Source organism: Macrotis lagotis, chromosome 1 (assembly GCF_037893015.1).
Source record: "Macrotis lagotis isolate mMagLag1 chromosome 1, bilby.v1.9.chrom.fasta, whole genome shotgun sequence".
NCBI classification, from domain to species: Eukaryota; Metazoa; Chordata; class Mammalia; order Peramelemorphia; family Peramelidae; genus Macrotis; species Macrotis lagotis.
In genome coordinates, this window is record NC_133658.1 from 87146572 (window position 1) to 87172578 (window position 26007).

The 26007-nt window shown below is 34.4% G+C and overlaps 1 protein-coding gene across 1 annotated transcript in view; it reads right to left on the minus strand.

Moving 5' to 3' along the window:
- Window positions 1–2982: 2982 nt before the first annotated feature.
- HNRNPLL (heterogeneous nuclear ribonucleoprotein L like) overlaps window positions 2983–26007 on the minus strand; it is a 49323-nt gene continuing 26298 nt past the window's right edge. Inside the window, exons 4-13 of the mRNA XM_074204087.1 lie at window positions 21813–21898; window positions 19914–20010; window positions 19753–19825; window positions 15917–15988; window positions 7857–8074; window positions 5940–6061; window positions 5086–5287; window positions 4479–4536; window positions 4297–4395; window positions 2983–3749 (exon numbers count right to left, since the gene is read on the minus strand). Of these exons, the coding sequence (XP_074060188.1) occupies window positions 3694–3749; window positions 4297–4395; window positions 4479–4536; window positions 5086–5287; window positions 5940–6061; window positions 7857–8074; window positions 15917–15988; window positions 19753–19825; window positions 19914–20010; window positions 21813–21898 (1083 nt within the window). The 3' untranslated portion in view covers window positions 2983–3693. The remainder of the gene's footprint in view (window positions 3750–4296; window positions 4396–4478; window positions 4537–5085; window positions 5288–5939; window positions 6062–7856; window positions 8075–15916; window positions 15989–19752; window positions 19826–19913; window positions 20011–21812; window positions 21899–26007) is intronic.

Consider the following 26007-nt stretch of genomic DNA (forward strand, 5'->3'; position numbering starts at 1 on the left):
CCAATAGTCAAATCAGTTCACCCAATGGCAACAGATCTAGGCAAGGTTCTCTATCAGAACCTTCCTATGCTTTGTTAACCAAAGTGCCATTTAATATCTTTAAGTTACATAGTAAAGAAAACAAACTAAGCATTGCCTCTGGTCTGATGTACAAGCTATAACCACTGATCCTCTTTTTTTACAGAAAAGCTGATGCAGCTTGTTGCCTCACAGAATGTCTCCCTCAAAGAAAGGCTATGAAAAGTTAAATATTGCTATTTTCTCCCATATAACAAGGCTACTAAATTCTAAAGCAACATCTTGCTTAAAAATATCTTTGCCTCTGAAATCCAGGTAAGAACAAAAATCCAGGAGAATGAATAATTAGGGAATCCTACTCAATGCTAACTTAATTAAAGGGATGAAAAAATCATACCAGAATAGGAAAAATAACCACTAGTAACTTAAGTCTCCAAACATTTTTGTTTTCACTGACACTAGCAATAAATATGTACACATTTGCCAGCTTTTAAGAAGACACTAGGAATATGCTTTAATCCCTTAGGAAGGAGGGATCGAAAAGGGAAGGATAAAAGATGAAGAGAAAGCTTGTATTTGCATTTTTGATTTATTGAGTTTAACATCACAGTAAAATAGGTTTCATAATACGGACAAGTTGTTGGTACAGTGACTAGAGGGGTTTTTAGTCTTATATGTGCTATTATGGAGATGTACCCCTATGGATTGAAAACCTCTTTAGTCAATCAGTAACTATTTGGAGGTATTATGGCAGCTAGTTTGTTAGTGAAAATTTTATGACCTGTAGAATTTAGAGTCAGGTGGAGCTCCCTGTATTCTCTAGGTCCCATTATTAAATACACATATATGTATATGTATATATTATGCAGGATACATATATGTATATATTATGCAAGATGTTCTAAACCCAAAACCCCTTTACTCCAAGAGCTCATTTCATTTGAAAACTACTCAAAAACAGTGAAATGGTTACCGTAGCAACCTTTATCCCTGTAGACAGTAATGTAAAGATAACTTGTAGACAGTTGACCCCATTTTATTTCTATCCTTGTCCTTGAGATAATTTAGTCATAGTTAAGCAGCATATCAATGATTCGAAGTCTAATGATGCTGCTTTTGTAAACATTAATAATTGGCTGATATATTCAACCATAACAAAGGGATTTAGAAAGGCAGCCATCATTTAATCTGCCACAATAAATAATAAGCAATTAAGGGGCTTATTTTTATTCTGGAGGGCTTTTTAAAATGCAGATTTGAAGTTATTTCACCCTTCAACCTTAGCAGCAGTGTTTGCTGCAGGCTTCTATTCAATAACAGAACCACCAAGCCATCAGGGTAGAATAGATTAAGTCAAACCGAGGGGAAACCAGTTCTTCCCAGAGCTGACTCAGGAAATGGGAATCACCCTCCAATGAAATCTTAAAAGGCAAATGCTGTGTACAGTGGCTGGTCTGGTCCTAACACCTGTGCACAGTTCACTCTGGAGTCACAGAATAAATAATTTGCTATGTCAGGGTCTCACTTGCCATTTTAGTCGATAAGGAGCCTTTATCAATCTATCTCAACATAGGCACCACTCAAAGCAAGCCTATGTATTAAATGAACTCTCTCCCATTTCCATCAGTCTTGTTTTCTTAAAGTCATAGGCACAACAGAACAATACTATTGGTAAAACTGCATTTGTGTTGATATTGAAAGCAGGAATACCAAGGAAAAAGGAATAGAGAAAATTAAGATAAATTCATCTGTTCATTTTAGAAAATCCAGACCAATTTTATTAGAATAACTATGTAGAAACATGAGTTAATAGAGAAGAAAAACAAAAACACTTTATTCTTGTAGGGTTAGTTTATTTTAAATTAAATAAATGGAGGGAAATCTGTGATATTGATCCAGTTATGAATGGCTATGCTTTAGGCAACTCAGTACCCTCTAGTTATTGATCAGGCCAAAGTTATACTTGGCTGAGCATGTTTTTCCCCCATTTTTAGGAGAGGTACTAAGAATGAATTTGAAATTTCCACTGTCCTTAAAGGACTTGAAATCTCATTAATAAGGAAATTTTTTAAATTATAGCAACCATAATAAATAATTTTTACATGAGCTCTAATTGGAGTTTGCATTTGCCTATATGAATCTAAGAGAAAACATCATCACAAATAGCTCCTGCCAACTAATGACATGTATTTTCTTCAAACATATAATATATTCTCTCCCCTTTAAAAAGATGAATAACTTATGTCTAGTTAATTCTTTCAGATACAACCATTATGAACCTGAGAATTGTAGACTAGTCTCCTAAAACCTGGTCTTTAATCTTTGGACCATATTTTAATTAACTGTATATCAGCTACTTAAAAAAAAATTAATTCCCATGAAAGATTTATGGGAACTTACAAAGTCAGTATTGTTTTTCTAAAACAAACAAAAACTCTGTAGGCTACTTTCAAACAACCTTAAAATGATATGGTTAACCTTTCCTTTTTAGCTGGTGGATAAAACTTGCAGACATGTGGAAGGCACACATCTTATCCACAGACACAATAAAAATACCCACAATAAAATACTTTGTTCAACCAAGTTGTATCCAGCATATTAACTCATTCAAAGAAGACAAGTTCACTTGCTGAAAACAGTCTAATTACTAGACAATCATGATTAGTTTTACTTTTGTGAAATAAAAATAACTGAATGAATGAAATAAGTTTACACTTTCAAGTTCTGAATACATAAAGTTTAAGCCTGTGGAGTTAAGAGGGTGCAGGGAAGAGGCACACCTCACACAATCTGAAATTCACAGCAGCATAGACTCAAAGTGCAAAGGGCATATAAAATAAATGCCTTATATAAGGGATTCCTTCCAGATAGTCATCAGTTTTTTTCTATATTAAATTCTTAACAAGCATTGAAATTTTATGCAAGATTAAGTCACATGCAACAAATGAAGATGAACACACTAACTCAATGTTGAAACTTTAATTATAAAATCCCCAAACTGGAACTAGCAACAGATAGTAGTATGTCAATACAAATGGACAATGGCTTTAAAAAAAATACACCAATTTAAATAAGTTTGAGTGAATACTATACAAGGATATTCATATGTCTGTTAGCCTCTTGGAAATATAAAATCAAGTATATCTGTAGTCCTTTAAAATTCACCATGTGTCAAGTTATCCTGAAGCCTAATGAGCACACTTTATAAATACAAGTTATATTTCATGTGGATAACTGTGTGACATACCTAAATAACTAAACAGATAACATGGATTCTATCATATTAAAAAGCAAGAATTTCACCTGCCAATTTATTTCATTCACAATGGAAAGATATCTGCAAGTCTTTGGCATTAAGAATGCAAATACACTTCCAATTGTGGAAAAAAAATAATGACAATATTAGAAACAAAATAACTGCATAATTTACAATGCAGAAGCAAAATATTCTACATATTATGTAGTTATACTATTTTAAAATGAAAATAGTATTTAAGTTTACAACAAATTCACTTGAGGCCAAAAGAAATCTGTTTATTATAAAACAAGATACAACATCTTAAAAGAGAGCAAGGCAACATTAGATCAACCACATTAGATTCTGCAAATGAAGTGTAGTTTGAAAATTGTAAAGAAAGATGAATGTAGCTCCTAACATGCTATCCTCTTCTCTTCTTATAAATGGGATGAAGTAGAGAAGCAAAGCTTCAATGTATAGGGATTAGAACCATCTGTAAAAATCAAAAATCAAGGTTAATGGCTAATTCTGAAATAGTTTTACCTATACAGCTGTCAATTTAACTTTGCGAATCTCCAGTACAAGTTTACTGACCCTCTTATCAAGGGAATGAATAGAAACAAGAAAGAAAAGAAGCAAAGTAAGTAGAAATCTATTTTATTTGCTCTTTATCTTGAAAGTTCAAGCTTAGGTTTTCTGCTTGCCACTGCCCTGAGCTTTCTTTGTTTTAAATATTACTTTTCAAAAAGTGAGATCACCACCAACACAAAAGCCTCAAACAGTTCAGTTTCTTCCCTAGGTTGTGGGGTGAGATCAGAAAAATCAGGTAGTGGTCCACTCTGTCCAAGAATAAGGCTTTAGCCTGATCTCAGAACAGCAGAGGATCCTCAAGAATCTTGCCTGACTCTGAAGTGCACAAGTTACTTGGGTGCATTACAGAAAAATATTTCTACATTAAGAAAATATATCCTAACTTTGTCCCACAGTACTATAATCATCTGGCACAAATTATACAGATTCACAAGAGATGTTTGACTTACTCGGAACTCTTATTTGGTAGTGATTAAGGGCAGTCAGGGCTTCTACTGCATCCGTCTTGCATTCCCATTCTAATAGGCCAGAGAGTGTTTTGGCAGAAGCTAAAAGATAAAAATGTAATTTTTGCTTTCTTGTCATAATCAACTGCTCAAAAAAAAAAAAAAAAGAGAGCAAACTCACTTACGTTTCGCATCAAAAACTTTGTATTTGATAAATGTGAGAACTTCATGATCACTACATAACTGCCAAAGAAACAAAAACAGAAAAAATTCTGAAAAATAATGTCTAAAAACGTACATCCTCTTTCCAGAAATAAATAGTATTAAGAAATGCAAGTTAGGATCTCACAATTAAATGTTTTTCATGAAGTAAAAAGACTAAACACAGCAGAAGTCCAACTGAGTGCTTCCTGAATGGGAACCAATGATAAATGCTGGGTACTCTGGCTAGAATATAGTCATAAATGCCATCTATCTTTAGGAGACCAGGCAGTCTCTGGAAGAAATTTCTAAAATGCTATCCTTAAATAAGGTGCACCATTTGGACCCAGGTCAAATATAAGTAGATGAAAAGGAATGAATACTTTTGGCAGGGGAGGGGATACATTTTACCCCCCATCTCCCCTGGAGTAGGTGACCTCATGAAGGTCTCCAAGTCCTGTACCATTCCAAAGACATACTGAGTGGAAGAGAAGAACTCAGACCACAAATGGGATGTCCAGGATCTGGGGGCACAAATTACACAAATTCTACACTTAACATTTGTATTTTTAGAAGTTAATTAATTCCTACCTTTGAAAAGGTGTCTTCTGTGACACACAATGGGACATTGTAATAATGTAGCACACAAGAGGGTGGCTGGATGATGTTCTTAGATGCCTGACCAGCACTCGTAAAACGATTATTTTTGCTCATGGCAAAATCCTTGTAACTGCTCGTACCATCCTCCAGTTCAAATATTTGACTAGGAACAACTGAATGTTGTTTAGACACACTAAATATCAAAAAGAAAAAATAGAATACACATTGTTAAATAAGGGTCAACAATCTAATCTAAAATCTTAGTATATATATAATGTTTATAGTAACCCTAAGGAAAACAAATTATGAGTAAATTTAGCTATTTAAATAAATGAAATATTTAGTTTAGGTTCTCATTATTTTTATTTTATTTTATTTTGCTTATCAGCTAAAGGGCAAATTTACTGATTTTTTTTCTTATATTAGAATAATTTTTGAATCAATTAAACAAATTCCTCTTTTGTTTTTTAGGCCACCTTCATTTCCCGGAATCTCTCTTTTGTATAACAAAGAAATTTAAAAAGGTAACAAAAAATTTCAACAAATACATCAATGAAGTTCTAGTGCATGAGAATGCTCATTAGCACAGATTAGTATTAGCATATTTTAAAAGAAATATTTATCAAAGCCACCATTTTAGTATAGTCTGTTGTGATAAGTTTAAAAGGTCAGCCCAAGAAAAAGTTTTCTAACAAATACTGTAAATACCACAATAGGTACTCATTTCAGATGCTTTGAATTCTAAAAAAATTAAATTAAAACTTAAAACAATTTCAATTTAAAAACTACAGAACTATCAAGGACTAGAGAAGCAGCATTGATACATGTTTATTAAAATAAATTACCAAACATTAAGTCTTTTTCCAAATAACTTGACATTATTAAGATGTGTGACAGCTCGTTCTACAGCATACTCATCACCCATTTCTACCAATGCTGTACCAGGAATGGTTTTCATAAATTTTACCTGTCAATATAAAAGAAAAAAAAAAGGTAACCCATTAATTCTACAAATCTATATCAGAGTTTAAGAAGCTGTAAATAAAATGGTTAAAGATCAAACATGAAGACCACCTGAACTCTCACTTCATTCTGGCATACCACTGACATTTTTGCTTCATTTATGCCAAAATCCAGTGGAAAGTGAGTAGCATTAGACTAGAATCTAGTAATGACATGATTTGTAAATAGGTAGTTTATTTACTTTATTGTTCCACAAATCAAAGAATAATAAAATAAAACAGAATGCATAGATCAAAAGAAAACTTTGTAATTAAGAAGATCCAGGCCCAAGTTCGTTCTGATGTAAACTGGCCAGGCAGGACCCAGGACAAGTTATACAACATTTCAATATCCTAGAAAACTCTAAATTGCAGAACAGTCACCAATTTAGACTGACAGGATATACTTGCCAGGAGTTTCCTCCATCAATGAAATCACAGGTCTAAACAAAAAAAAGGTGAAGAAATATAATGAAGCATTTATTTTTCTTAAATTTTAGTTCAATAATTAGCTTGGGTTTTTTTTGCATTTTGATAGGACATATGCTTCGTACACAAAAAAGGCCACAGGGGGAGGGAAGAGACAAAATTCTATTATAACTTGTGTGGAGCAAAATTTCTCCCTTAAATTAGCTAATTAATGTAAATTCCAGAATCTAAAGTTGATTAAGATACCAAGGAAAAATGACACAATCTTAAATACCAGGAAATCTCAAAAGATCTATGTTGGCAACTACATAGCTCTTTAAACATTATACTGGTTTATACTTTAATGTGCTTTTCAACATTAAGGCTTCAAGATTTCAATTAATGAGAAAACTGAAAAAAGTTATCAATTAAAGGTTACTAGAAAAGGCAGGTTAGAGTTTTTTTGGGTTTGTTTTTAAATTTAAATCAGATATGGTCACTAAATCACACATGTTCAATAATTAACAGCAGACATGAACCTGGTTGAGTCAATTCTAGACGCCAAAGCATAGACAGTTTCAGTGACAGTGACAAGACCCAGCCCCAACCAATCACCAATCTGTGAAGAAGTGCTGCAATAAGGCTGGAACGAACATGGATAAATGCAGAGAGGAAATTTTTCTGGGCTCACTTCACCTCCTTGAGCTTTTCAAAGATCAGTGATTTTATTGAGGGGAATCTCCTTTCAATGGACCCATAACCCTCTGCTGGTCTTTGAGAGCAACTCAGGTCAAAAATTTCATCATTCTGTAGAAAATCAGTAATGAGCCTTTCTAAACTTAGGAAAACAGCTGGTTCTCCAGAGACAGACAGTCCATCACTGGATCAGACCTTCATCTTGAAGCATGTTGGATTTTTTTTAAGGTCACTTAGCTGGCAGGTATGCAATTCTTAGGGTTTAGTTAGGGAAAGTTAAGGAATAACCATTTCTAGAGCACCTACTATGTGCCAGGCAATGCTCTAAGCAGTATACAAGTACCTCAATCTGTGAGGCAGACACTATTATCCCTTTTTTTTGAGAAAGAGAAGACAAAGTAATCCCAAGACTTGCCCATGGTCACACACAGTAATAGTACCTGAGGCCAAATCTGAACTTGGGTCTTTCTGACTCCAGATCCAGTTACACTTTGCTTCTAAGTTGCCAGTAGGGAAGTTATCAGGACTAAATTAAGAATCTCTGGTAGTTTTAGTAAGTTTTTTTTGGTACCTTTAGAATACTGCCCTAATACAAATGAACATGATGGATTAGTTTCAGTATTTCTAATTATATAGTGGTCTCTTCAGGAAGTTTACCTTTTCGATATTTCCATACAAGCAGAATAGATTGAAGACCCTTGAACAATTCATCTTCAGTTGATGTAACCCACTAACCATAACAACTGAACCAGAAGGGTTTCCCCCATGCATATAGGAAGAAGAAGCCTGTGGAAGGGGATATGCAACAAGTTCAGGTGTATCACGGGATCCCATTCGGTAACGGCTTGGTAAAGGCAACAATGGTCCATGTGAACCTACAAAAATGATAGAGGGGAAAAAAGCACTTATTACTTCATTTTGTAAAGGTTTTAGTAGATATAATACTTCATTATTAAAAAGCAATGTCCTAAAATTAATTTAACATGAAGAAAATATAATTATTCAGTAACATATTTCTGAAGGCTTATTTTTAAAGCATATATTTTAAACATCTAAGAATTTCACTCTCGTACCATGTATATTCTACACTGACTTAGATGCATTAAACCATAAATTAAATATTTATATAACTAATATCCCACAAAGAAATATTTTGATAATAATTTCTAATTATAAGATGACCTTTGGCTACTTCAGTGCTGTCTTGGAGAATTAATTCCCTATAAGCTGTATCCTGGAGTAGAATTCACTGCAATGAACTCTCCCCCCTTGTTTCTGTGACCAATATAAAATCTAAGAAAGCTACAGGTACCAAATACAATTATACTTCATTTATTTGGACAGTATTACCTACCTAGAACCTAAAATTTTCTAGGTTGTCAAACAAGTTACTACAACATGCCTATTTCTTCATATTGTTGCTGTTACTCTAAGGAACTTTATTACCTTTTCACCACACCCGGAGCAAATTAGCATCAAACCAACAAGAAAGCAGGAGTCAGAGTCAAAGAGTTATCAAAGGCAGACAAAATTGTCAACAGCCAGAACAAACACAAGGTCCTATATAAAGCAAACACGATAACCCAAAACATACTGCCATAGTACAATTCAGGGAGAAAAAAAGAATTTCCTTTCAACACTTATAGGATCAAGAGCTGGAAGGGATCTCATTACTACAGCGAATTCTTTCATTTTACAGATAAGAAAACTGAGGTCCATGGAGATTAAGTGACTTGCCTAATCAGGTGGGATTTGAAACTAGGTCCTCTGATTGAAATCACCAAGCTAAGATTAAGTTACATTGTATATACAATATAGTTTGGGGATTTCTATCAAAACTGTTTAAAATTCATGCTTAGTAGGAATTTCTCACTTACTCTCTGACAATTACAGGTAAGTGATGAGTTATTACAAATGAAAATCTGAATTAAATTCATCTGAAAACTATAATCTAGGAGTTAGAAAAATCTTGGAATCAAAGCAAACTTCTGTACTTTAGCACTATCTCACTGCAGTTTGAAAAAACTAGTGGAAAAAAGTCTTACCCTGGAGGTGCAAATTCCATCTAATTCTATGGCATTAGTTGTGTAACCAATCCCTAACAAATTACTTAATTAGCAGTCTGAAGCAAATCTCTATGAATTATCTGAAAAGATATCTACAATCTGCAATTTGTGTTTGGTGGAAGGACTTTTTTTCTACAATGGAATTTTCCCCACAATGACAAACTCCAGCATTTTTTGAGCATGGCTGAATTATGCTCACATCTACTGGCTCAACCAAGACTTCCATACCAACCATTTTCCCTGAAAAAGGATTTCAGGCATTTTCTGGAGGTTTCTTCTGTTAAAATCAGAGGATAAAAAAATAACTTTGATTTGATCTACCACTTATTTTAACTTTCAGGAGGAATTGAGGGAAAGTCAAGGACCTAAAATGGCTAGTGACAGAAATGGGAAAAAACTCCAAAAAACTTAGATATGATTGCATCATCTTAAAGTTCACAATGGTCAAGGAAGGGAAGGTTGAACATCATCTGTATATCCTCTCGACTTCAGAGATGTAGATTTAAAAAAAAAAATCAGACAAAAATTAGGTTTTATCTTATTTGCTATGATTCATACAGTTCAAGAGGAATGGAAGGCTCTAAAGAATCAAATTTTAAGAACAAAATTCCAAATGACCACTCTGAAAAAGAAAATGGAGAAGATAAATCTTAAAACAGTACCTTATTAGTGCTTGGGATGATAGAAAATTTAGCTAAGACAGAAACCTTTACCCTCACATGGAGTTTATTGCCTAGTTTGGAGCTATGTGATCTAAATGTAAATGTATCAAATCAGTAAAGATCTGAAAACAAAATGCTAGGTGAGGTAGATTCAGGGTCCAGGGGGAAGGGGAAAGAGAGGAGAGAAAGGAAGAAGGAAAGTTTCATGAACAGTAGCATGAGGAATAGAATTATAAATAGACAAAAAGGCAAAAAAGAGGTCATTCCAAGAAACATAAAACAGGTGGCATAAGAATGAAGGCAGCAAACTGCAGTGTGGTCTGGCAAACAAGTACTGTATTTTCCCATGTATAAGGCATACCCTTTTTTGAGAAATTTGGGGTCTAAAAACTGGGAGGGTTTTATTACAGTGGTTATAGATTTTTTTTACTTGCATTTCCTGCTTTTTGCACTTGTCTTTGCACTCAGTTTCCCACTTGATACTGGTATATTAGATTACATTTTGCCACAAAAATGGCTCAGAAAAGATTTTCATACAGTGCTGAATTCAAGTTCAAAGTGATCCAGTTTGCGAGTGAATGGAAATCAAACTGCTGAACATCAGTTTGATCCTCTGCCAACAGAGAAAGCAATCGGAGACTAGCTATGGGAAGAAACCCTACTTGAAAATGCCACGGCAGAAGAAGGTCATGAGAAGCAAGTCAGCCAAATGGCTTGATTTAGAGAGGGAATTGAAGAGATGGATTGAAGAGCAAAGGGCCAGTGGAATTCCTGTGTCCATAAAGATGGTTTTCAGCAGGAGACCAGAAGAATTGCTGATGAAAAAGAAGTGACTGATTTCCAATATTCCAATATTCAGGATCATGAAACAGAATGGACTAAGCATGCATCCATGCACCAGACTTGTCCAGAGAGAGTGCTTGTAGTCAACCCCAGACCAGAGCACAGGCATGAGAGTGGTCAGAACCACTGCTAAGGCAGTGATTCATCATCAAACATGGATAGGTGAGGACGAGCTAGTGGATAAGAATTTGGACTATGATGAGGAGTTGTATGAATTTTATGATGAACAAAGCTTGAGTTCAATAACCTTATGTAATACATTTTTTTTCAAATTTTGGGCCCCAAAATTAAAATGCATCTTATACAGGGGAAATATGATAGTCAATTTGAATAGGTTATGGAAAATGTAGGAGAAGAAAGTATGAAATAAGCCTGAAAAGTGAGATGAAACTAGACTTTAAAGTAGGGGTGTCTAAACTTTTAGCTCTTCTGGGCCATATCACCAACAAAAACTTGTCAAGGGCCACACACAGAGAATTTAATATTTATTTGTGTAATCTAAAGTTTAGAAGGTCCCTAAATGTTAGATTAAGGAAGTTTAGATTTTTCAGGCATGAGGAAGCATGATGAAACAGAACTACTACTGGATTTGGACACAGAAAATCTAGATTCCAATGTCATTATTATTATTATTATTATATGTGATCCTTTAACACTTAACTTTTTTAGATCCTAATTCTCATCTGTAAAAGCGTATGTAGAGAACATATTCAAGAGTCCTTCCTGCTCTAAATCCTATGAATTTAAAGAAACTGATCTGGTTATTTAAGTACACTTTCCAATGAATTCAGATGTACAGATACCTACTAAATATAGTAGGCAAGGACTGTAATCTAGGATGGGGGACATAGTCCCAATAAGAAGAAATACAAGAAAGTCAACCAAGAATTAGTATGTTATGAAAAAATACTAAAGGACAATAAAAAGCACTTTAAAATGATATGCCCATTGCTTGGGAAAGATGAGGCAAAGTTAATGGATGTCATAAAGTACTCTTTTCCCCTCTAAAATGGTCAACAATCCAGACAGAAAAGGATAAAGCAAAAATGGCTGAGAGTAAATTAAAGGGTAAGTTAAAACTATGAAAATAAAGATAATACTACATACCAAAAGTATGATTACTTTAAAGAGCTAGAAAAAAATACAAAATTCATCTGGAGGAATAAAAGGTTAAGAATCTCACAGGGAATGAAAGTCTAGAAATTTCAAATCTCAGACTATACCACAAAATATTAATCACCAAAAATGACTGGTACTAATAAAATATATTTTTAAAATTGTTCAGCTACCTCCCCCCCCACCAAAAAATAAATGATTAGTACTGGTTAATAATTAGAGAAATTAGTGCAATAGTTTGAGACATAATATATAGATACAAACAAACACAGGAGTCTAATATTTGATAAACCTATTGGAGTAAGAACTCAATATAGGACAAAAATTGTTGAGAAAATTAAAAAGAAGGGTGGTTGGTAGAAATCAGAAGAAGCTGAGTGACTCATACAGTGTCTCACAGGTTAAGTGCAGTCACATTTTCTATTCTCTGACTCTAGATCTAGCCTCTGTTCTATAGTTATGCTACCTCCTCCCCACATACCCACTGAATCACCAAGTCTTGTTGACTCAGCTTCCATATCCTTGGCTTCCTCTGTACTCACTTAAGCACCAGCCTACCTCAGGCCTTCAAAACTTCTATTGTGGGGGGCAGTTAGGTGGTGCAGTGGATAGAAACCAGCCTTGAGTTCAAATACAGCCTCAGACACTTAATAACTGCCTGGCTGTATGACTTTGGGCATCACTCTCAACCCCACTGCCTTAAATAAATAAAAATTAAAGAAAAAAATTTTATCATGGACTACAGCAATCATCTAATAGATCTCCCTGTATTCAGTTCTCATTCTATGTCCTAACCTTCAGAGAGCTGCCCAAAATGATTTCCCTAAAATACAGATCTTACCATGTCATTCAACTACTCAATAAACTCAAGTGATTCCCTATTATCTTAGAATCAAGTACAAACTCCTCCATTTTGATGCTTAAGGTCCATCTCAAACTTACTCCAATAAACATTTCCAAACTTAATGTACATTTTTTATTCCCTTCACACACTGGAGAATCCATTCAACCTAGCTTTCTCAAGCTGTATACTATCTTCTGTCTTCATGTCTTTGTAGACTTTCCTTTATTCTCAAGTTTCTTTCAAAGCTCAGATCAAATATGACCTTCTATATAAAACCTTTCCAGCTGTCTATTAACTCCCCCACCAAAGGAACCTTGTATATACTTATATCCACATTTTGTCTCCCTTGATAGGTTGTAGACACTTTGAAGGAAGAGACTGCTTCATTTTTATCTTTGGACTCCTAGACCATGTGTTTCTTAACCATTTTTATATCAGACATTTAGATAGTCTGATGAAATCTTTGGACCCCCTTCTCAGAATGATGTTTTTAAATGCATAAAACATGCAGGGTTATTACTAAGACAAGAAATTATATTAAATGCAATTATCAAAATAGTGAAAGTTCCCAGGTTTATGGCCCAAGGTTAACCTATGCCTTAGATTGTATTTAGAATCCAGAAGAGATTAAGTAAATATTTGCTGAATGAAAAAGTGACTAAGACTTCAAGTACTCTAGTTCCAGATGAATTAAAAGCTGCAGGTACCAAAACAATTCTAGAAATGACTAAAAAACCAGAATCACTTATCTTTGAGGAGTCCCAAAAATGAAAAAAGTGCCCCAGGATAAGAAATGAACTGATGTCTGAATTTTTTTTTTAGGTTTTTGCAAGGTAAATGGGGTTAAGTGGCTTGCCCAAGGGCACAAAGCTAGGTCATTATTAAGTGTCTGAGACCGGATTTGAACCCAGGTACTCCTGATTCCAGGGCCAGTGCTTTATCCACTACGCCACCTAGCCGCCCCCCACATTACATCTTAAGAAAGAAATTAGCAAACTGGAGCATCCAAGAAAGTGAAGGAAGGGACAGGAAACCTTGTCACTGGAGAAGTTCAAAACAAAAAGCAGAATAATTATGGTTGACATTTATGGAGTGACTTAAGGCTTATAAAGCACTTTATATACATTATCTCATTTGATCCTTAAAAATAAACTTGTGAGTCAAGCACTATTATTATCCCCCATTTTACAGATGAAGAAATTGACAATCAAATGTTAAGTGACTTACACAGGGTCATGAAACTATTAACTATCTTAGGCAAAACCTGAATATAGGTGTCCTTCTTGTCCCCGAGTCCAGGATTCTACATTTATTATGCTGTACTACATAGATGTCTAAATGAGAATTTATTGTGGATTTTATAAAAGTGACTCAAAATAACCTGAGGAAAATGTTTTGCCAGTATTGAAAAGTACTTAAATAATGGAGGTGCCAATTTACATAATCTCAATAGCATTACTCACTTCCTACTGACAAGAACAGCAGTGAGATACCCAAAATAAAAATGGAACTACATTTTAGGCAAAAATGCTAATAGAAGAATAACCTACTGAAGGACAAGAGTAACTTAATCCTGATGAGATTTCTAACTATAAGGGGCAACATGATACTAGATTTGGAGTCAAATACTAGTCCAGATATTAGATCTGGGTTCAAATCCAGACTGTCACTATCTGTGTTACCTTAGGTAAGTCAATTTTCTTATCTTTAAAATGAGGGGATTGGACTAAATTAGATGGCATTTAAAGTCCCTTTCAACTGTAAATCTATCATCCTTTAGTTTAAAAACATGTCTATTCTATGAAACCATACTATATAATATTCATAATGAAATTTCTAAGTCACAATCAAAAGTCCATTAATTTCAAAGAATGCTGGCATGTTATTTAACGCTACAAAAAAACCCAGACAGATTCTTAAGAATCCATTATAATATGGGATCATGTAAAAAATATCAGGATTATTACCTTCAAATCCAGTGGTGGGAAGCAGAGTTAAGGAAGAGGAATTTGATTCAAATCTGATTTTACTGACACAGGGAAAGTCCAGTTAAGGAACCCTCTCTACCAATGCAATTAGGCTGTCCTGTACAACTTATAGTATTGATAAAGTTGGTTGCCTATGTCATTGCAAAGTACGCCATGCTAAAGGTTAACATCATACAGTTATCCTTCCATATGGCAGGGGTTAAGGAGCCTGGCACCTCTGTAATCTGGAAACCCATACTTTGCCCTCCCTTCCTTCCAGAGAAGAAATTTGAATTTTTCTTTTTCTTTTATGGGATGTTTATAGTACTTTATTGTAAAATTTGGTTAAGCATTTGGTCACAAACTTTTTATCTGTTGACCTACAGGTATCTTCTCTAGCTTTGCAAAATTCCCCAAAAATTCCCATTTAACTTCTTATGCCAACCCACAATATACTGAAACTGGAATGGCAAGTCATGATGTGGGAGAGCCCACTATATTCAAGGTTAGAAGAAGCAAAGTCAAGACACCCTGAAGGTCTCAATGAAGAACTTTAGAACTGATTGTACAGCTTGGAATAGGAATAAGCATAGGAATACCCAGCATGGAGTACCCTCATCAGTGAGGGTATGACGAAGGCAGAAAAGAAGCAGCTCAAAAGAAACGTGACATCCGTAAGTTTGGAGTAAACACTCCAGGTGTTCCCATGGACTGTTTGTACCCAACCTGTGGCAGAACATTTCAAGCTCATATTGGTCTGATCAGTCACAGTTGGACATACTGTAATTTGTCTCAAACAAAGTGATGTCATTTTGATCTTCTTCGATATAAAAGGACAAGAACCAACCAACCAACTATGTTCAAGGCACTGTAAAAGGTGCTGGGAAGCTCAAAGATTTAAACTATCTTCACTCTTAAGGTATCTACTTCTATCAGAGAAAAGAATATAGATATTTACAAGTATCTACTGAATAAATTAAAAAGTTAAAAGACTTGCTCAGGGTCACAAGGTCAATGTTTGTCAGAGGCAGAACTTGAACCTAGGGCATCCCAATTCTAAGATCAGTTCTGATTACCATACCACATGGCCACGCACGTGCGCGCGCGCACACACACACACACACACACACACTCACACTCTCTCATATCATACAACAGTCTTAAAAACAATTAATTCTCAATTTTTTCTAATACATTCCCTCTGCTTTCATTAACTTACCATATCCATCATGTCTAAAGGATGAAGGGTGTTCTCCCAAAATGGCTTGCCTCTGACGACCCTTTCCTCTATCTAATACAGAAGTAAAAAAGTGGTTTTAACAATCTGTACCTGAGCATTTGGATAGCGTTCTCATACCGGATACATAGTATTACAATGCAAAGAAAGAAGTTTGATTCCTGGTTAACTTAAAAACCATTCATATCCAATTTAAATACAAATCATATCTGTTTAACACCAAAAGTTTAGAAAAATAATTTTTTTTTTCTGTCTAACAAATTCCACTTAACTTGAAAATATCTTTTGGCCAATAGCAGATACAAACACTTTAGGATTTAATGGAAGGCTGGATACTTTTCAGAAAGTGCAAAGTACGCCATGCTAAAGGTTAACATCATACAGGGTTTTACCAATGTATGTCTTTAAAACAAGCTGTAAGTGCAGGACTTTTGAAAGACAGTACCTGAATCATACTATTAGCTTCAACAGCAACACATTTTCAAAGTGGGCTTCTTTCAAGAAGTTTCAGCATAAGCCAACAACAACCTGTATTACATGGTTTCACAATCAGTAAACAGAGAGTATTTTATATGTACATATACATATTTACAAATACCTACTGATTTATTAGAATGCTGAAAATTGCACATTCCTAGCCCATATAGTACCATGGGTCAGTTTCTAATGACTTTAACAATAGGCAATACCTTGAACAACCCCCAATTTTAATATACCAAGATAAAGCTAACCAAGGGGTCAACATTATTGGATGAGAGCAATAAAACACTCTCAAAATCATTTTTACTAAACTATAGAGAAGTTATATCAGATTTGCCAAACTTAACTAGTCATTAAAAAATTAATTCTAAAATTTTCGGAACTTTTTTTTAGTTTTTTTTTAAAAATACAATTTTCAGAAGATTTGCCAAAAGATACAGAGATTAATCTGGTTCAATTTAAATATTTAAAACTTTAACTAGGTTCTTAGGGTTTTTGCCGGCAAAACTCTTAATATATATACTTTGAGCAAAATTAGTTCCATGGGAGATGAGAAAACTCAATTTTTCAAGTTTGAAGAGCTATCTCTCTCCCTACTCTTAATCCAGTGGAAGTTTAATCTATTTATTGCAGAAGTTATAGCAGCACCTGGATAATTCAATTCTAATGGTATCAAGTGGCAATGTGAAGGATTTTAAGTTAATTAAACTCAATTAACCTAGTCCTAGCACTATTTGGCTGTGAAATCATGGGCAAGTTACTAAATCACTCTATTCCTGTAACCACATCTATAAAATGAGGAACAATTGGATTAGATGATTTCTATAGTTCCTTCTTTTATGATTTTCTGTATTTGAGAAATTATTTATTATTGTGGACTTCTCACACCAGCAATTCCATGAAGATACTTAAAACAAAAGTTGGAAAAGTCTAAAGCAAAAAAAAATTTTTTTTTGGTTTTTGCAAGGCAATGAGGTTAAGTGACTAGCCCAAGGTCACAGTTAGAAAATTATTAAGTGACTGAGATGGAGTTTGAACTCAGGTCCTCCTGACTCCAGGGCCGTGCTCTATCCACTGAGCCACCTAGCTGCCCCAAAAATTTTCTAAAAGTTTAATAAGTATTTTAAAGGATATAGAAAAAGGAATATGCTCAGGTATGAATGAGTTCCTATTTCTTATACAGAGAAATCCAAATAAGGTTTTTAAAACGAGCACCAACTAAAACAGATCCAATGCCTATTATGTGAGCTAAAAACAATTAAGAAAATTACCAAATGTTTATAAACAATATAAAACTAAAAAAAAAAATCAAAAATAGAGAAATTTCTCCTTCAAAGAATACAACTACAACTCTTCCCCCCACCCCCATTTCCTTCAGCTAGATTAGCAGGGCAATATTTAAATATCTAACTTAGACAAATAAATTGGAATAAATGAGCCTTCCTTAGGGACAGAGGCAAGCAGTTAAAAAATATGCAAATTTAAAATAATATTTTAATGCTTATACTTCAATGGATTCCATAATCTTATTATGGGTAATGGAGGCAACCGCATGTAAATAAAACATCTAGTTAATAATCAAGAAGAGCTAGGAATTTCATGTTATACAAATCTACATTTTTAAATGAATAATAATTCACAGTTAAATGCTGAAAATTGACCTAAATAAGGTTTCTCATCAACCACTCATCCCAATATTTGCAATAAGAATTTTTCAGTATTTTATCACACATGTCAAAACCTATACTTAGAAGAAAAACAGGGTTCAGTCAAAGCTGAGTAATAAAACTATCTACTCGAAAATGCAAATTAAGAGCCTAGACATTAAAATTAAGGGCCAATTGTCATTCAAGGGACTAGAAAAATGTAAATAACGGATAAACAATTATTTCATCTTTCTTGCTAGAGCATGCCTATATAGTTAGGATACTATAAAGGAATCTGCTTTTTTTTAAACTTTGCAGATTTATTAAAATAAATTTTCAAAATCTAGTTCAAATGTTGACAGTCCAGGTAAGAGCTAGCCAATACTGTAGCCCCCTTGTTAGCCTTTTACAAGATGCACATTTTAATTTGTATATTCCAGCATTACCACAGTTATTTTGACAATTTTATGAATCAAATCTGTATTGATGAAATCCAGCATTTATATAAAATAGCTGAATATGCATCTCAGATGAATTAAAGCCTGTTTTCATATTTATCTATAGTTTAAAAATAGTCTACCTTGAATAGACATAATGCTTTCAACCTCTAAATTTCTAAAAATTATACAAATTATACATAAATTATGTCTACTAATAACTATTACAGAAAGTGACAACTTTTATGAACAGCCACTTTACAAAATGCAATCTACACAGCAAGTTGTCTTTTTTTTTACAAATGATGTATATTTTTTAATTACTGTGTGAGAATAAATCTCTATGCAGTGTCCACAGTTAAGATTATGCCAGTAAAAGTAATTTAATTGTACCAACTGGGTACCTTCCTAATCCTTTTGCCTTAAGTTATCTGTGTGGATTCATTAAGTATTATCCACCCTTCTCCCAGTCCAAGGCCTTTGGGTAAATTAATCCTGATCATTAGCTACATAACAATTTTACTCTAAACTGTAAAGAAATAATTACAGTAATATGCAAAATTATTTACAACATCATAGATAAACTCTGCATTTTATAGACTTTCCTTTAATGAAATGTTAAGTTCTACAACTGCAACCTTAAGGGAGATTAGACCAATATACATACAATTGAATAAATGGGCACAGTCTATCATGGTGTTCATCCCATGCAAGTCTGAAGTACTGTTAAGTGTCCTCCTTTAAAAATTGGTGGTGGTGGTGCATGCAGTATGCAGTCAAGGTGAATTGCAAGTCTGAGTTTTTTCAGAGGGCTTTTTTGCTGATGCCGATGTTGTGCATGATGAAGTGTAGAGTCAGCCTGCTGGAGTCCTCTATCCTTCTTAATGCCTTGTCCAGCTTGGGGGGAAAAGTCCTTTCCATAGAGAAGCAGTGTGCAAGTTTGTAAGGAATATTCTGAATCAGTTTCCTCTCCTCCAAAGAGTGAGAGCTGCTTGGAGAAATGCAAGTCCTGGAACTGCGGGCGTGCCTGCATGTGGGGGCTCCTTGTTGAACTACATGATAGCTCAGTACACATCAGGAGGGGGCGCTAATGTTCAATGTTAATTTCTCCAGGATTACATGATGGCCTTTTGAAACAATGCATTCACCAACAAGACCTCATTTGAACTAATCAGTTCATTGCAAGAAAAAAAAACTAACTGCATATAAAATTGCCAGCATATACATTTACACTTTATATTACACAAACACCTACCTCGCCTTCCCAAGTATGGTTTAGTGTAGTCCCAACTGTCATTGTCGTTCCTAATGACATTTAGGCGAGTTGGCTGTTGAAATTAAATGACAATAAGTCAAAAGCATGAGGTTAAAACATAAATACTGCTTTGAAGAAATTATAAATAAAAAAATACATACCCTTGCATATTCAATTTTTAGAGTACAACATCCGGCATATATATCTGCTCCATTGAGTGCTGCTTTAGCTTTCTGTGCACAAAGAACTGATTCAAACATAAATTTTGTCAAGGAAATTTGTTCAAGATATATTTATTTGTTTTACTTTTCTAGAAAAAGGCACAACAAAATCTGAAATCTTTTACACATATGGGAAATATGCTTCAATAAGTAAAAGTGGCTAGAAAAGGTTTAAAAAAGATGTTTTTGTTGCTTTTTTAATGTTTGAAGTCCCAAAACACAAAGGAAGCAATTTAATTTCCCATCTATTCTTTCCAATTTAAAACAAAAATCATAAACAAAAGCACTTCAGATTTGTATAGAAACATCATAAAAAGAATTTCATGTATCAAATATGTGTCTAATTTAAAGTTTCTAAAATCTTAAGAATATGTTAAAGCATAATTTCCAGGTAGAAAATACTAAAAAAAAAACCAAAAGGATTTTTCTTAAAAAATATAGACTATAATATGCTTATATATTTCATGCTACCTATGTGCTTCAATTAGATCCAGCAATCATTTATTAAGATATTTAGGATACAAAAAAGAAGTAAAATATACAATCTGAACCTTCATATAATTTGCTATCTAGTAAAAAAAAATGAGCCAGGTTTTTCCCAAATCTTATGAAAAATACAGATGAATACAGTATAAATTATAAGCACTTAAGAGACCTAAACAAAGTAGTACTACCTAAATTCAAGAAGAGAAAAAATATTTAATTTGAAAAAGAATAATTAAATTTTTACCTGAATTGGAAGGAAAGAATTTCAAATCTTAGGGTAAAAGGGGGAAACATAATGCCATTCCAGACATGGGGGATACATAGAGGCAAGCATAGAATCAATTAAAATCAATCTGTGATAAGGAAATTGGGGTAGGATGAGATTTCAAAAATAGTTCTCTATCCTGTAGTGTAAAGGGAAGTCATATGAGATAAGGCTGCTAAGTAAGACAGTTTAAAACAAAAATGTGGTGGGTTCTGAGTTCCAGAACCAAAAAAATTACATTTTAGTAGACAAACAATGATGAACAGAGGAGTGACATAGTCAGATGTGTATATTAAGAATACTTTGGCAGTGGTGTGAAGGTTATACTAGAGGAAAAGGTTTAAAGGTAGGGAAGTCAGCTACAAGACTACTATAAAAGTCTAAGAGAATTAATGAAGGCCCAAACAAATAATAATTATTTACCAGCACTTTAAAATTTGTGAAGACCTTATTCCACTAGATTGAGATATAGTAAGAGACCCTGCTTTAATTTCTCTTGCCACAAAGTACATTGCTCAATAATTAATGATGACTGACTTATACTGATAGGTTGTTTACTATTGCTTAAAATTTTGACTAATAAAAGTAACTTTATAGTGAAGTTCAAGAGAGTACAGTAGGAAGATTATTTAATCTTTATAAGAAGAAATTTGTTCTACTAAAACTGGAAAAAATTAAAAATTTAAAACATAAAGAACTTTATTTTAAAGTTACTAACCGAACTTACAATTAAGAATCTTAAAAAACTGCATTAAAGGGGGCAGCTAGGTGGCGCAGTGGATAGAGCACCAGCCCTGGAGTCAGGAGTACCTGAGTTCAAATCCAGCCTCAGAGACTTAATAATTACCTAGCTGTGTGGCCTTGGGCAAGGCACTTAACCCCATTGACTTGCGAAAACCTAAAAAAAAAACCTGCATTAAAACAAAATCTGAAATTTATGCTTTTTAAAAAAAATGCTATATTAAAAACTTCTGAAATGAAACCAGAAATATCAAACTGTTTAACAAGTGCAGAGCAAGTAACTATGATGAACCAAGAAACACTCAGTTATAACTTACAAATGAGTACAAATATAAAATAAAGGATATTCAACCATTGCCTGTATTCCATTTCTTTTGAATATGACAATCCTTTGTACTTTTCCAACAGGATTGCACACTGTATATAAAACATCCTAAGAAGAGAATAAAACATTTAGCAAAGGTTTTGAATTTATCATAGTACTCATGTTATAAAATTCAGCTAGATTATCATTACATTAAAAGAAATTAGGACAATCCTACTCTTCCCTTATAAACAATAACAAAACTAATTACTTCTCCTGACATTATATAGTACACATTTTCTAACTTACAAAAATACATTAAAATGTTTACATGAACCTGATAAATGAAAATGTCTCTAAATACAAATATAATCAGGTTTCTTGTCATTTCAAATATTTTCGGAAGCCCGAATATTCAACTAAAAATATTTCTAAGAGAAAATGATCAATGTGTAGGCAATAAAGACAAATAATAAGGAAATGAGATTCAAATGGGTATTTCTCTCAAACAAAATTAAAATGCCCAGTATGCTATGTATTTGTCTACTTTTTTAATTCGTCATGTGAAGTCTGTGAAGATAAGGGCTACAGTTTTTTTTTAAACCAATGTATTTATGTTACTTTGACCATTAAAGAACATCCTAAACTGAACTTCAGGCAGACAAGTTCATTTTGTTTCATGGCTATAGATTGACCTGATGATCCTGGCCAGATAATCTGCAAATACGTTGGTCTTTTTTACAAGAGCTGAGGGTAGAATAATGCAAATCTACCATTACTAAAAAGCATATTGTTGTAATAGCATGCCAACAGGGTCACCAAGTACAAAGGACAGCTAGCAGTGTGGGCCAGAATCTTATTAAAAAGCTACTCAAATGTAAATAGGAATAAGTTAATGTTATGATGTTTTATCTTTGCTTAATTACTCGGGAAGACAAACTACCAATTGTTTAAAGTATCTACTAACTACACTCCAGAGGCAAACAGGAAAGCAAGGGGTGTGATGGGTAAGAATGTGTCCCTTAAGAGTAGCACCTGTAGCCCTGAACTCATTATTACAACACATTTGTAAACTTGGTAAACAGTGTGCCTGCTGCTCCTCTTCTTAGTCTCCTTTGTATGCCTGAGAGCTGCTTTTCATCATCACCGTGGGAGATGGTATTTTCAAACAAAACCATTTTCTTGATAATGAAGTATGGCCTAGCCCCAAACCAACCAGCATTTATGAAGCACCTTCATAAGTGAGAGGTATCAGGGACACAAAGATGAACCCAGAATTGATCATGCTCATGTTCACTCTATGCAGGTGAGTGGAATAAGTGTTTGGGGAAGGAGCCCTTATAGGGCTCCAAAAAGAAGAAAGGAAAAAATTCCAAGCCTTAGAGACAACCTGTTCAAAGAGGGAGGAGAGAAGGTCTGTCTTACACAGGGGACAACCAGTAGCCCGAAGTTACAGAAGGCCAAAAGTTATCTATCATAAAATATCCTTTCCCTTAATCCTAAAGCAACTTTGCAAAGAACCTAATTTGAGCTAACTCTCTCTCAACTAATCTCTTTATTTCCAGAAGGGAATCCTTTTAAAAGAATAGAAAATCTTTATGAGAGACACAGGATCTTAGTAATTAAGAATGGGATTTTCATGTCTGTGAAAAAAAAATAATGAATATACCAAAGTTAAAAACTCTTAAAACATTATATTTAGCTCTTGCTTTTAAGTCAAGTTTCTACCCCACCTGTCCAGCAATCAGAAATGTCCTGGAAATTTTATGGAAGGAGAAGAGAGCTAACAGTGAGAAAGAAGCTGTGGCAGATTCACCTGAAGAAGACCTATCTCTGACATCAGGAATATTAATCCAATCGATTCTAGGCAGACTCAGGGCAGTTCTACAATCATTACTCCTGGGAGGGGTGGGGCAATTCTCCTCATGGAGAGCAAACTATCTTCCACTCAGAATGCTAAGAATTGACTCTCCTGCTATGGCAACTCTATTCTATTGTTTTAAAGTTGCCTTCACCTTAGACACTTTCCTCTCTGCTGATCACTCCCAGTTGCTGCTACAGGCCTTGTCTTGTCATTAAAATGGACTTCCTTAAGAGCAGAGACCCTTTCTGCCTTTCTTTGGGAACCCCACCCCACAGTACACACACAAAGCCCAAGCACACAGTAAGACTATAATATAAAGTCAATGGAGAAAGAGAAGGAAGCTTGGCCCTCTGCTCCTCTGAGGTCTGTTCCATCCATAGGAAGCAGGTGTGGTGCCAGTCAGACAGGCTTGGTGGAGGAGACCTCCATGCGACTGGACCTTCAGGTCCCCGAAAGAAGCCTAAAGAAACAGAAGAGAGCCATGCTGCCAAAGGACTTCTCCCAGAGCAAGTCCTGAGCTTCCTGGAATGGGCAGGGGCTTGAGGCCAAGAGCTCTCCTGGAGGTGAAGGCAGGGATGGAGATAAGAAATTTGCTGGGTCTAAAGCAGGTCAGTGATTCCGGGTAGAGTAGAAAAGGGGCCAGATGACAGAAATAACACTCTGACCAGTGACAGTGAACTTGGATAGCTTAACAGGAATAGAAAAATTCAAAAGAAGAGTGGGAAAATGATGAGTTCTCTTTGAGACTTGTTGAATTTGAGATGCCCTGAGACACTAGTTTAAAACGGCCAACACGCGACTCCAAAGTCCTCATGAGATTACTAAGAAACAAAGCTCAGAACAAAGCCTACATTTAGGAGGGGAAAGAAATGAAGATCCAAGAAATGAGACTGAAAAGGAACACTACTCGGGTAGAAGAAATAAGAGAGAGAGCAGTATCAAGACAACATAGGAAAAAGAGACTATCTAAGACAACGTGGTCAACAGTATGAATTACTGCCAAGATGACAAAGATGAGGACTAAAAAAGGTCACTAAAATTAGTGATTAAGAGACTTTGATAACAATGAAAAGTTTTTATTTATTGATTAATGATGACAGAAATCAGAGTGCATAGGGTATGAAGGGAGTGGGAGAAGTGAAGATTTACAACCTCAAAATCATGCTAAATTCTTTTTTCTTTCTTTCTCCAGTCTACCCATAGTCAATCATCTATCCAATCTTGACCATTCAGCTAAAACATCTTTCAAGTCTTTGTGTTCTCTCCACTTATCACAACCATAAAGTTTCAGACCCACATTACCCTATTAGATTAATACAAGAACCCTCTAAATGATTTCCCACTCACTCCCCTTTGTTTCTTCATCCAGGTGCCCAAAATACAGGTCTTACCATGCTACTCTCTCTAGATACCTATTACCTCTACAATAAAATACAAAATCCCTCTGTTTAGCATTTAAAATCCTTCACAAACCGACTCCAGTTGATTACACACTCCTCCTCCCAGCCAAATTGACTTCCTTGTTAATACTCTATATATGACATCCCAGTTCCTAGCATAGTATAAATTGCTTCCTATACACAAAATGCTTTTCTTCTTTACCTCTGCCTCTTGGAAGACCTGGATATCTTTTCAATTCAACTCAAGTATTCTCCTAGTAGGAGTCTATGCTAATTCCGCAGTTCATCAGTGAGATAATCAACTGTTTTTATTTTGTTTTGGATTCACTTGCACATGCTCTAATAAATTCTTGCTGAAATAAACTGATAATCAGCCAAAAAACTAGAATGGGAAAAAGTGAGACATATTATAGATAGGGAAGCAGTCTGTGGTTGGATTCAGAGTTGGAAAGAAAGAAATTTTAGTTCTAGTAAAAATGGCATCATAAACATTCAAATACTGAATCAAAGAATGAGTGACTTTAATTATTACAAGTAAAGCTCTTTTAAGTTGCAGCAAGATAATAGAAAAGACTTTACTGTCTATTAAGTTTGCAAACCACCTAACTGAATTCTAAGTACCTATCAGAAGAGGGCTAGTTATCTGATCACATTTGAAAGAGGTGCCTAAGTGACACCTAATCAGAGATTTCAACAAACAGGTGTCAGAAAAATGATCCTACAGGATATTAATAGTGTAATATTATAACCTTATTAGAAATTTATTATATTTAAGCCAATAAGCATTTACTAAATACAGGACCTTGCTAATGCTGGGGATATATATATATATATATATATATGTATATATATATACATATATATATATATATATATATATATAGAGAGAGAGAGAGAGAGAGAGAGAGAGAGAGAGAGAGAGAGAGAGAGACAAAAGCAACCCTGCCCCAAAGTACACACATTCTGATGGGAGG